The sequence below is a fragment of the Lepidochelys kempii genome, chromosome 2 (assembly GCF_965140265.1).
Source record: "Lepidochelys kempii isolate rLepKem1 chromosome 2, rLepKem1.hap2, whole genome shotgun sequence".
Lineage (NCBI taxonomy): Eukaryota > Metazoa > Chordata > Testudines > Cheloniidae > Lepidochelys > Lepidochelys kempii.
Window position 1 is genome coordinate 180,540,840 of NC_133257.1, and position 14,652 is coordinate 180,555,491.

The 14,652-nt window shown below is 41.5% G+C and overlaps 1 protein-coding gene across 2 annotated transcripts in view; it reads left to right on the forward strand.

Annotated features, from left to right (window-relative positions):
• ELMO1 (engulfment and cell motility 1) overlaps window positions 1-14,652 on the forward strand; it is a 413,997-nt gene that overhangs the window by 213,740 nt on the left and 185,605 nt on the right. For both annotated transcript variants that reach the window (XM_073332875.1, XM_073332876.1), the window contains one exon: window positions 3,350-3,458. In XM_073332875.1, coding sequence (XP_073188976.1) covers window positions 3,350-3,458 — 109 coding nt within the window. The remainder of the gene's footprint in view (window positions 1-3,349; window positions 3,459-14,652) is intronic.

Genomic DNA, 14,652 nt, shown 5'->3' on the forward strand with positions numbered 1-14,652 from the left:
TCAGGACATCTGGTTTAAAAAGGACCTCACATCAGTCAGTGAGAGGTGTGCAAAGAGCTGAGAGTGAGAGGGTGTGCTGCTGGAGGATTGAGGAGTACAAATGCTGTCTGGCATCAGGAGGAAGGTCCTGTGGTGAGGGTAGAGAAGGTGTTGGGAGGAGGCCATGGGGAAGTAACCTAGGGAGTTGTAGCTGTCACACAGGTGTTACATGAAACACTGTAGACAGCTGTGATCCACAGGGCCCTGGGCTGGAACCCGGAGCAGAGGGCAGGCCCAGGTTCTCCACATCTTCCTATTGGATACAGGAGGAGTTGACCTGGCCAGTGATGATGTTACCTCAGTGAAGGGCAGGTTTGAGCCACTAGCAAAAAGTAGCCAAACTGAGGGCTGCCATGAATCTTTGAGGCGAGCAAATCTGCCAATAAGCGCAGGACCCACCAAGGCAGTGGAGGAACTTTGTCACAGCGATCATATAGATTTCTATGGCAGGGGCTGTTATTCTCTATTAAATTCTACAGCATTTGGGTGTTTTTATTTTGTTTTTAACTCATCATCATATAAAACATTTGTTACATTCTATAAGACTTTCCAGTAAGGGCAAGGTGATGGGTGCTTCAGAAATGCCTAAGATAGCAAGGTGAAATCCTGGTTCCATTCAGGTCAATGGGACTTTTACCATTAACTTTAATGGGGCCAAGATTTCATCCCTTGAGAGCTGAATGTGTCTCCCTCCACTTATCTGACAAAGCCTGAGTCTGTTGATCTTTGGAGGACAGTTCAGAACCCATTTTCCCCTCTCTTCTTGTGGGAAGGTTTCTGAGGTGAAGGGATTGCTTTTGTATTTAATTCTTTGTGGAATGTCTTTTCCTGGTTAATATACATTGATTGATTTGCTGATTAGGCACATCTTATTGCAGAGGCTCTTTGCAATTAAGGTTGCAGTCTGAAATGTCCTTAAAATGGAGCATAACTTTTTTCCTCCTGTGTATATAAGTAGCCTTTTGTTCTTCTTTGGGTGATGGTCCCTACTGTATTCCACTGTGGGTTTACGCACATACGCCATGCATCCAGAGCCAGAGAATTTGAAAGTAATAGCGTCTGTTGATCTGTGCATGCACCCTTGCTTCACCTCATGGTTTTGTCCGAGGTGATAAAGGGCAGGGCAGTCCAACTGCGTCTCCTGTTCCTTCTCACTGCTGTATGGTGTTCAAGGAGGTAGTGTGGAGAAAGCGTTTTTGAAAGCTTGGCATTATACCCTGTACATTACATCTGATGGTGACATGTGAGGGATGAATTAAGGTTGTGGTCTATGGTGTTTTTTTTGTGATAGTGGTAACGTATGTGTCTATAGATAGATGTTGTGTTCTGTGCGGTGGTTTAACTTTTCATTTCTTGCTTTTGTGATTGTTATGTGTCTGGCAACCTTAACTGCTTCACAATGATTTTTTTTTTAAATGTACGAATTAATATTGTATCTAAGATTTATTTCTTAATTAGCTGTTTTAACAGGGCTCAGTGCAGCCCCCAATCTTGGTCCTCCACCTCAAAATCCCCAGTTGTTCCATGTCTGAAAAATAAGATTGTGTTAGGCTTGTTATTTTGTCCTAAGCTTCCGTCTTTAAGGCTTTTTAAAAATATGGATTTGGTTTGCCTCACAGTGATGGGATTAAGCCATTTTGAATTCTCCTATGCCAGGGGTGGCCAACCTGTGGCTCCGGAGCCACATCCGGCTCTTCAGAAGTTAATATGCGGCTCCTGCTATAGGCACCAACTCCGGGGCTGGAGCTACAGGCGCCAACTTTCCAATTTGCCGGAGGCGGTGCTCACTGCTCAACCCCTGGCTCTGCCACAGGCCCTGCCCCGACTCCACCCCCTCCCCAAGCCTGCTATGTCCTCATTCCTCCCCCTCCAAGTCTACTGCACACCACGAAACAGCTGATCGGGAGGTGCGGGGAGGAAGGGGGAGGTGCTGATCAACGGGGCTTCTGGTGGGTGGGAGGTGCGGGGGGAGAGATTGCTGGAGGGTTGCTGACTTATTACTGTAGCTCTTTGGCAATGTACATTGGTAAATTTTGGCTCCTTCTCAGGCTCAGGTTGGCCACCCCTGTTCTATGCCATGTTAAAAAAAAGTTTTTCCAGGCAAGGGTATGGTTGGGAAGCAAGCTGAGAGAAAGAAATCACAGCAAGTAGAGAGTAGTGTCTGAACACCTTCTTTCTCAAGTAAATTGAGAGAGCATCTGTGGTACTATGGTACTTAGGAAACATCTGCTTTGGCGTATATTTTTCCTCTGGCCAGGCAGTAGCTGTTTAGGACACTTGCGTTGTTTCTTTTCTAAAAGCTGGTATGAGAGTTTGTTATCACAAGCCCAGTTTTTAGTAGAAACCTATTTTGAATTAATTTTTGTTTTCAGGCCCTATTTGTCCTGCTTTTCTTGCATTCAAAATGAGAAATGAGTCGCTCCCAGTTTATGCAAAATCTGTAGTATTCTCATAAATAATATTCTCTCCTCTCTATAATGATATTTTAGACCATCTGTAGTGGTTGGGATGGCTCTGTCCAAAATAAGAGTTACATCACTTCATAAAGTGCAGAATTTTTCTTTTTCTTTTTAAATCTGTGTTCCACTGCGTTTGCACTGTCATGTAGCAGATGGCCAAAAGACTTGTAGAGCCTGGCTGTGCTACACTGGTAGCCTTTATAGTGAACTGTTCCTGAATAATTTACTAAAATCTTTTTCATGCACAAACCTGCATTAGAGATACAATAAGCACAACTTCATACCTTATTATTATTTTCATATGGCTTAAATAGGCTTTATTAGTATAGGCCTTTATGGACCCAGAACCAAAGTTATTATTCTTATTATTAAGATTATTCTTGTACTTATTATTCTTTTTAATAGTTCTATTTATTTTTTTAAAAAATCTAATTTTCTTTCATGGCACACACAAAATTAAATGTAAAAATGATCAGCTCCTTTGCCGCTGGTTTCCATTCCGATTTTTGCATGCAGAGTTGGAACCAGAGCAGCAATGTTCTATTAGAATGACAGTGCTTCAGAAATGGGCATATTTGAACATGGGGGACCATTGGCTGTGTTTAGCTCAGCAGCAGTGAAATGGATCGGAACATATCTTCCTTTCTTTCCACAGATTCCTCAAAAATAATCTTGATATTTATTTTTCTAATATCTAGGATGAAAATCCTGAGTTTATGAGAACAAGGTTACTTTGTGATTTAAATTACTAAGGCAATCAGACTTTCACTGTATATGCTGAGCATAGAGGACATTTCTTCAACACACATGTTGTTCAAATAAATCAACTTCCATTTTGATTTCCACTTCAGATTGTCTTGGAAAACAGCAGCCGAGAAGACAAACATGAATGTCCCTTTGGCCGCAGTAGCATCGAGCTGACAAAGATGCTGTGTGAAATCCTGAAAGTCGGAGAACTACGTAAGTCTAACATGTTTATTTAATCAAACATTTCAGTTTAAGATGAAGATCTGTGTGATTCTTTTCATTGTTGTCACAAAACTATTATTCTGGTGGTGATGCATGGGTCCCCAGTAGTCTGAGTGGATTGAATGCTACATAAATTCGATTCAACAGAAGCGTTTGCTATTTTTGTACAAAACAGTGTGATCCTGATTTGTATATGCTTATACATGGGTATTGTACCAGTTGCAACTTGCTGTATTAATTCCCGTGTTTTCTGGCAAAGTGTGCGTTACCAAGTGTGGGTGTAATACGGGAACCGGGCATCCTGACTGTAAATCCTTTCAGACACTTAACAAGGGTGTTGTTAGTACATTAGGGTTATTATACTAGCTATCTATTGGTGTTAGGATTCAGTAGGTGGCATACTTCCCTCAAAGTCCAGACTGAACTGGTGTCCCAGCAAGATACTTCCAGAACACTGTTCCAGTACTTCTACTGGAGGGTACTGTCTTTTGGTTCAGAGATAATAACGAGGTCCCGGCTACTTGTGGTCACTGAAAGATCCTCTGACTTTTGCATGATTATGATGGTAACTCCAGTGTTCTAGGGCAATTCTAACTTGGGTAATTACAGTCTTCCTATTTACATTTTCTTGTCAGTTGAATAAAATATTATATTCTTGACGTGCTGTTGTAAATTGTGCAGGATTGCTATGTCCTGCTGGACGGTTGTCAGCTTTTATCCAGAGATAAGTACATTTTGGGGGTGATGTTCAGGTTCCCCACATAAAAGATTCAATACTGCAGCCCTTACTTAGGTTGCTGAATACTTTCTCATGTAAGCAGTCCCATTGATTTAATGAGGCTACACATGTACATTTGCACAAGTAAGCAGGGCCAGATTTCCAATTAGGCACAGTAGGCATGTGCCTAGGGGTGCCGGCATTCTAGGGGCAACTAAAAGTTAAAAGTGGGTTAAAAGTTCCATTTTTTTATGGAAAACACGAAGGTCAGCTGTGGGCGGGGGGGGATGTGCACGTGCACGCTGAAGATGCTGTGCCTCAGGGCTCGTAAGGTGTAAATCCGGCCCTGCAAGTAAACCCATAGTTTGTAAATACATTACAGTATTTAAAGCTCTGCATAAATGTCAGCTATTGCATATATGATTTACTATAATAGTGAACTGTAGAACAACAAAATTACAATACAAAATTAATGATATAATTTCAAGAGGTTTACAATTAGTTGTGAGTACTATACATATATAGTTTTTCTCTGTGTATAGGTTTATCATTTTCATTTCTTAATTAGCATAGTGTAGCAATGTATGACTCAGTGTATTATGTATCATTTTGGTTACAGATCAGTATTATTATCGTTCCTGTCTTTGCCAACAGACATTGCCACAAGTTTCATTTCCATACAGCCCATGTTGGCAGCACAACTTTGCCATTTAATTTCTACCGCACGCATTTTTTCTACATTCTCTATGCTAATGAAGTCTTTCCTTTCCTCTTGCCCCCAAGCCCACTACAGCCATGTGCAACAAAACTGAGGAAGTCAGAAAAGCGAGAGCTAATGGCTGAAAGTGTTACTTTGGCAGTTATTCCCACAGGCTCGGCAACATAAATCAGAAGTTCAATTTAGAAAGTATGACTTGGCTGATACTTCATCTAATGCTTTTAAGTGCAGCATGCCAAGAGAACAGTACACCAAAGGCGAAATTCTTCCCTGTGCAGAGAATAGCCTTGTGCTGGCCCATCACTTAAAGCCTTCAAAATAGCTGCTCAGACTGTGATGCATCCAAGATAATAACATAATATCAGCTTTTAATTCCAGCATAAAAAAACCCCACTGAACAATATAAACGGATCAGTAAATGAATAGTTCAGACTACTGACTGTTACAGAACTACTGAAATAGGACTGAAGAGAATGAGAATTGTAGTTGGATATGCTGTCATGGGTGTCTCCCCCTGAATAATCGTACTGCCACTGGCTAAGATATAAGACTGAAGAGTTTCATATGTGCAACAGTTGACTTGTATGAAGTCTCTGCTGGTAAATTTTTTTGGGGGGAAATAATACGTTTTGCTGATTTTCCATGATTTATGGTTTCTCCCCACTCCGTGGTTTGCCAGTGCACAATAACATCAGTAATCATTAGTACTAGAATAGCTCCTTCAAATGGTGATGCCACCATTCCATGTCAATCTTTTTAGTACCCTGTTTGAAGAGGTGCATTACAACAGAAAGATTGTGAGGTTGGTTGGTTTGTTTCCATTCACTTAAAAGTATTTAATAAAAATCAATAAAGAATTGTGTGTTAATTCTGTGGGGTTTTTAAAAAACCCTAACACATATCTGATAGAGAGTTTTGGAGGAAGGATTCAAGGAAGGCAGGAAAAGAGAGCAGTAAGAGATTGTAATAGAGTCGGACTCACCCCACGACACCTCCTGCTGGTTGTCCTTGGAATTTAGCTAGTCAGCCTCCGGAGCGCCCTCTGCCATCTGGTGATCCACCTGTCACTGGCCCCCGTGTCCCTCCCGGACCCGGTACCCTTTTGTCTGGGGTGCTGCTGCAGTCTCCCCACCCAGGGGAACCCCCCACCCACTATCACCACTTCACCTCAGTCTTGGCTACTGCCAATCCTCACTTAGCCCCGCTCCCTGGGCAGACTGCAGTGTATCAGCCACTCATCACAGGCGAAGGGGTTTGGACCTGCTATTTCTGTCTATCCGTGGGCTGCCCCCTTGCAACCTCAGAACCTAATAGGCCCTAATCTGGGCCTCGCAGTCTGGGGGTTTCCAGGCCGGAGCTCCCCTGACCTTTCCCCCTCAGCCCTGCTCCACTCTAGGTACTCCCTCAGGTCCCTGCAGCCAGGCCCCTTCCCTCTCTGAACACAGACAGAGACTGGCTAAGCTTCAGCCTAGCAGCCCCTTTACAGGCCCATCTGCGGCCTGATTGGGGCATGGTCCAGCTGTGGGCATTTCCGCAATCAGCCTAGCTTTTCTTGCCCTTAGCTCTGGCTCTCTCCCAGGGCTGGCTTTTAAGCCCCACTGGGCAGGAGCGGGTAACCATCCCGCTACAGAGATCCAAACCTGGGAAAAGTGGGCAATAAGAGGTATCGGGGATAGAATGTTTGGTGCAGAGAAGTAAAGGTTAAGAGAGACAGGGTGGGCAGCAGGGAGTTGGTTTCTAATGAGAATGGCCATCATCTTGTATGGTACTGTTCATTTCAGGAACTTGTAACTTCCGGAGGCTTTCACCTTTTGGGTTCAACATTTTTCAATGTCTGGTCTTTGGGGGGTGAGGTTGAATTAAGCTCTTGTGTTTTTTTTGGTTTTTTTTTAAGTTTATTGTCAGTCCTGTTTGAGCATAGAGATAAAGCAGGGGAAAATATATTTTTGGCATCTTAAAAAAAATCCTATCACCTTTGTGGAGGAGCTGAACCATTAGAGACAGAAAGTTAATGTTTACCTGGGGTTGGGGGTTGGGGTCAGGCTATTGGGCAAGGGGAGAGGGGAGGGGGAAAAGGATGGCCAGGTGATGGGGGAGGGGGAAATCTATGGCCCCTCACATTAAATGGCACTCTGCAGTGCCTGCTTATCTATCTGTCTATCCTGTTGGTCACATGAGCATATCTAGTACCGCCCAGTAATAACAATTAAACAGGAAATCCTATCCCCTTTTTTGAGGAGCGGTACAGCTTAAGTGTGTGTTTATCTAGAAATAGCTCTTGCTGACGGGGTAGTGAAATTTGGTTTTGCTTTGATCAAGTTACAACTTGTTGAAAACTATATTCTGCACGTGCAGAGTGTATTTTGCATGGGATTCTTCTGTAAGTGTGTACAGTATGTAGCCAAGGTTCAGTATTAAAAAGCATTGGGCCGGTTCTTCAGTTGGTATGTATTGCTTCAATGAAGCTACACTCATTCACACCAGCTGTGGATCTGGTCCACTGTGTGGTTAAATACTGCCTCGTAATGCATGCACCCAGGTAAGGATGAACATGCTGTGACAGTTCATGACTCGTGAGTATCTAACTGTGCAGTCTTAGTGTTTTTAATATAGTTGTTTCCGTGGAATTACAATTATACGGTCATTTACGAAGCCATAATGAAATATAGTGTCTTATAGCATTTACTAAAATTAAAAAAAACAAACAAAACCCTCCTCTAAAACAACATATGCAGTTGTATATGGCAGATCCTCTGTGGTTAGCAGCCAAGTACCACTTTTAGTTTATTATGTTGAGAAGTACAAACTAGAACTGACATTTAGGTGACCATGTACAGAAAATTTCCTTTTCAATTGAAAATAAAGGCTGTGTTGCTGATCTGCAGTCTTAAAATCAGCAGTTACCATCTAGGGCAAGGGTTATCTCACAGTTAACGTTTTGTGTTTCAAAATGTCCATTCAGGCTGCAACTGTTTCTTCTTTAGAAATTCATAGCTACCCATTATTGTACTGGAACGTAGGATATTTTTTACAGTTTCTAAAGTGTATAATTTAAAAGCCACAAAGAATTACTTTCTGCTCCTGAAATATTAAATGGTAGAAACTTTCTTTAAAGTGCAAAGTTGATAAATCGTTCTTCATAAATAATGGACAGTCTAGCATCTTTTGACTCTGATTGTTTTCTGTTTGCTCCACTGTATTAAATACCATAAGATAATAAAAAGATAAACCCTGCATATCCCATGGACTTTTTTAAAGCACCCCGCTCTTCCAAGCAAAGTTTTGAGGAGAAGGATAAGTGCATACATTGTGTCTGGCTTTTGCAGTTCTCCAAATCCATGGATCTGAATTTTCATTTGGTCTCATTCTCAAAGTGACTGACAATTTGGAGAATTGGATTCCAATTCATGCAAAGCTTTTAAGCATATGCTTAAATCCAAATCCCAAATCAATGAAGCATAAGAACATGCTTTAAGTTCTGCGTATGCTAAGTGCCTTGCTAAATCAGGTCCTCCAAAACAGGGCAGCTGAAACATTAAGAGAACGAGATTGGTGTCGCTGTCCCTCTCACCCATTGGCCTCAATGGGTTCTGAATAGGGATTGGGGCTGTGATAGGGGAGGATATTTCATGTTAGTTGTTAATCTTATATTACAGCTGTTTTGGGAAAGTTTAGGTTAAGAGAGAGGTTTTGCAGTTGGAGTTGCACCTGATAAGGCCTGCAGTAACTTTGATTTCCTCAGTATGGGAGTTTCGCACTTTGGGATAGCTCTGTCTCATGGTACGATGTGTGTTCTACCAACTTACCCTGGAAAGAGAGAAATGAGGTGGGCAAATCAATTGAAGATCTTATCTAACCAAGATTGGTTCTTCCCCCCTCCCCCAAGGTTCTGTGCATTGTGGGGTGCCATCATACAGTAGCACCCCTAAATCTGCTGTGATAATCCTGCTCACATTCCATGAGTCACTAATGACACATCCACAGTAGTACGTTGAAGTCTCAGTGAAGTCTGTTGGGGTGGTGCATGCATCATCCCAATAGATTTCACTGAGAAGGCAGGAAGGACACGCAGAACACTGCAATTCCCACTTCCTCCCCACAGGCCGTGGGGTCTTGCGGCACCCTCTCTCACCCCCTTTCCTTCCATCTTAGATACCGGTAACATGTGACCAAATGTGAATTGAACCTGAAATGTCTTTTGCTGCATTCTGATTCCCCATGCCATAGCATAGGCCAGTAACCCTGCAAGCCCTGTCCTGCTTTGTGTTTGTTCAGCACCTTGCGCAATGGGTTCCAATCCTGAGTAAGCCTTTTGGGTACTACTACAATACATAGTATAACATGGAAGGCCCAGAAGTGTTGCAGGGCACATCATAGACTTTAAGGCCAGAAGGGACCATCGTGACAATGTAGTCACATTCTGCACATTGCAGGCCACAGAACTTCACCTGCCCATTCCTGTAATAGACCCCCTAACTTCTGGATGAGTTACTGAAGTCCTGAAATCATGATTTAAAGACTTTAAATTACAGAGAATCCACCACTTATTCTAGTGACCCAGGCCCCATGCTGCAGAGGAAAACGAACCCTCCTCCCACCCCCGGGACTCTGCCAATTTGACCTGGGGGAAGCATGCTTACAAATTACCGTGATAACGCAAGCACAAGTGTCATTGGCATCTCACTAATTTTGCATGGATTCTTGTGGTAGAGATCCTGTGATTTTAGTTACTTGCTTCTTCTATTGAAGGACCCAACCTCTGAGATATAAATTGCATATAGTTAAAACCCTGTTTTATGAAGGCTTTGGGGGATCCTACAAAAATGTGTAAAACTGAGGTTGAGATAAGTGGGAGTCCTGAAGAAAGCTTAACTTTCAGTAATGAAGCTTCATGAGGGAGACTGTTGGGCACTTCATATAGAAAAACAGATCTGGATGTAGTGAAATTTGTTAGAGATAAGGGGTTTGCAAAATTCTGTAACAAGAATATTATGTTAAGCATTTTGTACAACATGTCTCTGCTTTGATCCGCTTTACAAACATTTGATAAGTTTTTCATCACCAAACCCAGTTTTAGCAGGTAGTTGGTAGTATCCCCAACTTTATTGGGGCAGTCAGGTTAAATGTCTTGCTTGTTGCCATGGAGGAAATTGATGTCAGAGTTGGGATGAAAACTGAGCAATTCTTTGTTTGCTATCCTGTGCTCAGACCACGGCCCCTTCTCTTGCATCATTAATTATTACTAGTATTTATTTTTTATACAAAATTGTTTCACAGTTTTCAATGGTTGTTGCTGGTTTTCCACATTGCACTGTGTTTAATACCAAGTTTCAACTGAAACTGCCATGTTGAAACTAACTAGAAGACACCAGACTTGTAGATGAGTCTTTGTACAAATGAAAACTAAAGATTGCAGTGGTCTATATTATGAAGGCAGCTTTTGTGTGACTTTTCTCATTATTGGTCCCAGATTTACACTCTAATGCCATTTATAAGCCTACATTCTGTGTCTGAGTAATTCTGTAGTAAGTCATGCCAGGCTTAGAGTAGTTTTTGAGTATGTTGCAATAAGAGACAGATGTTGAACTCAATGTTTCCATTTGATTGTTTTGATGGGTGGCAGTTAGGGTCTGCTGAACAGATCTGTCCTTAAATTTTACTACAAACCACCTGGGTTTATATCACTCATGCTGTATATGATCCTAGAGTTAGTGTTAAATATACAACTTTTTCATTTGTATGATTTTTGTGTGTTTTTGTTTATTGTTTTAATTGCAGTAAATTCCATTTAGTCGTGCATTAGTGTTAATCTTGATCATTTTACAGGATTGTTTTTTCTTGACACTTTTTAAAGTGTCAATATATTATTGTGACATTACTCAGTGTACATTCTGGACTGATGAACAGCTCTGTGCTCTGAGTTCTCCAACCTGGAGTGCTTTTTACACTGCTTTGCTGTCAGCTCACATACAGCTCCCAATATACTCCCAGTTATACTGCAACAGTGCTACAGCCAGCCACCTATGAATTACACTGCAGGAGCCACACCAGCAAATTCCCAGTCTCAGACTTTCCCCCAGAAATGTGCATCTTGTACTGCCCAGCTCTCTCCTGGATGATACAAGCTCTCATAAAGTCTGTCATTTTATTAATACAAAATGATATGCACAAATCCTGTTATCCCAAATGGAGCTTCCCAAACACTTCAATCCAGACAAACTGTCTAGATAAAAACCATAAAACATGTTTGTTAACAACAAAGGTAGATTTTAAGTGATTACAAGTAATGAGGCATAAAAGTCGGAACTGGTTACAAGAAAATAAAAGTAAATTGCGACTAATGCCTAATTTAACAAGCTGGAGTGAATTCAAAGCAAAGGTCTCTCTCACTACATGTTTTTTAGCAGTCTTACTGGCTGAATCTTTCAGTCAGGATCCCTTCCCCAGTCCACAGCTGTTGTCTTTCTTCTTCAGGTGTTGTGGATGCCGTGGGTAGAGAGAGAGGAGGAATCCTGAGGGTGTCTCCTCTTTACAGCTCTTTCTCTTCTTTGAGAACCATCTCAAATTGAAGTTTAGGAGACAGAAAGTCTGTGTGGATGGGAACTCCTGACTGTTTTTGTCAAGATGTAGATTTTTCACCCACATCCTCTTTCCTGCCAAAGAATGGCCACTTAACCAGGTGATGCTCTATTTGATTTTTCTAACACCTGGCTGAGGCATTGGCTAGCTTTTTGTTCCTGGGGAACTGGTTTGTGGCTGCACACCCCAGACTCAGAATATGTCTAGTAATACCATACAGAGGAGTCCTACAGCTTTACTTGCAGTGTTGCCATACACATTTTACCTGGGAAATAATTATCAGCAAATTGAGTTTTCAAATGGTCCCTCACAAGGCATACTGTGTACAAAATTATCGTATCATAGTCTTATAAAAGGGGTGAACATTGGGGTACAGACTGTCATAATTTTAATACCCCTTTGATGTGGAATTGATACTGTTAGTACACAGACTTTTGGCTTTCTCCCTGTAGTTGTTATCCAATTTAACAGATTTCCATGCTGCAGAACTGAAAGATTTTAGAAATTCTTACAGATGCAGTGTAATTTTATCAAATAAAATGTGTAGGGGGTTTAGGAGGTGTAGAGTAGTCTACATGGTTGTGCCTACTGAGATGAATGTAATCAAATCTCATGCTTCAGGGAGTAAGCTGATTGCTTCAGGGGTCAGGAAGCAATTTTTTCTTTATGCACAATCAACAACATGTATTACGGTTTTATATTTTTCTTTTAAGTCTTTCTCTGATATAGAAAGTATTGGCCACTGCAGGAATCAGCATATGAGACTTGATGGGCCATTTGGTCTCACCAGATACCACAAATGCTGTAATTTTAATGATTTTATAGCTAAATTTTAAACTTTTTTCTTGCTTGTAACTTTTTTCTTCCAAACATGAACAACATAAAGTCCCAGAAATATTGCAGAGAAACATGAAAAAAATGGAGTTGTTCTCATGTTCCCTCCCTCAGTTACATTTTCACAAGGCTATGAAACTTGTAAGTGAGCCAATGCAAAGTATGACAGTCAGATGGCGAATTTCTTATATAGATAAAAAGAAAAGGAGTACTTGTGGCACCTTAGAGACTAACCAATTTATTTGCTGTGTTTGATATGCCAGAGACTTTTATATTGATAATGAGTAAAAATTTTCCTTTTACAGCTGGGTAAAAGACAGTTGGGGCTTTTGGCAGCTGTGGAGGTCTGGGAGACAGTATGGGATTTTGGGCTAAACACATCAACGGATGTTTCTGCTAAAATGATCAGCAGTTGAATAATTAACAATACGTGGATTCTGGGGCACAGTTCTGAGGCTGAGGGATGGATTCCACAGCAAATTCTGCAGAATTCACAAGTCCTGCTCAAATAAATTGGCTAGTCTCTAAGGTGCCACAAGTACTTCTTTTCTTTTTGCGAATACAGACTAACACGGCTGTTACTCTGAAACCTTATATAGATAAGGGAAGGTGAGGGAAAATAGAGCAGGTGCCCATGTCATCTTGGATTTGTTAGTTATGTCACTCTAACCTGGTAAATTAGTTAAACCCTTCAGCATCCTACTTCTTGCTTTATGTTGCATTCATTCTGTTCATCCATCCCATAGGTTGTGGAGCCCAGGGAGGTACTTGTGCCATGGCTTGATCACTTTTGGGCCAGATCAAACCTGAGTGGGTTGCAACCCTGTGTGCCAAGTTCCGCTCACTGAAATTTGGAGGGGGTATGTGTAGAAGCTCATGGGCTGGTGAATGTGGGTAGGGTCAGACTTCTGGGGTGGGCACCTGAGAGGGGAAAAGGAAGGTCAGGTGATGCGGGGAGGGTGGGGATCTATGTCCCCTCACTTTAACTGGCACTCTGCAGTGTCTGCTGATCCATCCATCTATCGGTCTATCCTATTGCCCCCATTACCATGATATCCAACACCTTCCACTAATAACAATTCAACAGTAATTCAGTAATTCAAACAAAATGTTTCCTGCCGTTACAATGGTCAGGAGAAGGGACAAAGCATTCTAGGTCATCGTGATTCTTAAGGGACTTTTGGACATTTATTACTAGCTGTTGATTATAGGGACAATAAATATGTTTATACCTTTTAAGGTAAGCTGAGAGTTGATTCAGTAAAATCTGAGCTGAATCTTGGCAAAAATTTTTTTTCTTTTTTCTTTAAGCAAACAGGCCTCTCGTCCCGTGCGTTCAGTAGAGCTGTTGAAGCTGCCATGAGGCTTTATCTGTGAGAGGCCCTTGACTTTGGAACTTGCTCCTCTCCTTGTTCTAACCTTTAGGGTACACTGCAAAGCCCTCCTGCGATGCAGTATTGCGATGCATGGCTGTATAAATAGGGCGAGGATGAATAGGGAGGTGATTTTACCTCTCTATAATGACACTGGTGAGGTGTATACGGAATACTTCACATAGTTCTGGTGTCCACATTTTTTAACAGGATGTGGAAAAATTGGAGAGGGTGCAGAGAAGAGCCACATAAATGATTTGAGGGTTGGAAAAATTTGGCTTACAGTAAGGACCTTAAGGAATTCAGTCTTATTAAAGATGAAGATCAAGAGGTGACTTGTTTACAGGGTACAAGTACCTTCCTGGGGAGTAAATACCAGGTGCTAAAGGGGTCTTTAATCTTGCGGTGAAAGGCACAGCAGAACCAATTGCTGGAAGTTAAAGCCAGACAAATTCAAATTAGAAGAAAGGCACACATTTTTAACCACGCAGTTGACTAACCGCTGGAACAAATTACCAAAAGAAGTGGTGGTAATTTTGGTATCTTTGCCATCTTTCGTATCTTCAAATCAAGATTAGATGCATTTCTGGGAGATATGGTTAGTCAAGCACAATTTATTCGGGTCAATGCTGGGATAATAGCCTGAAATTTAAAGGCCTGTATGATGCAAGAGATAAGACTAAATGATGGCCCCTTCTGGCCTTAAACATCTATGAATCTATTCTGCTTCGATTTTGGAGACGTGAGGAATATTGGGATGGAAGAGTTTGTCAGTGTTCTACCAATCCATTGGCGAAACTGATGGCATGGTAAATAGTAACAATTGTATTTTTAAATATTATCACAAGTGCCTGGAGCAGTAGTTTAGACCCCTCTTATCTTTTATTAAAAACAATAGATCAGGAGAAATAAAGAAATAAATGTCAACACAGATAGTCCAACAAATGGAAAGATTCAGCTGAA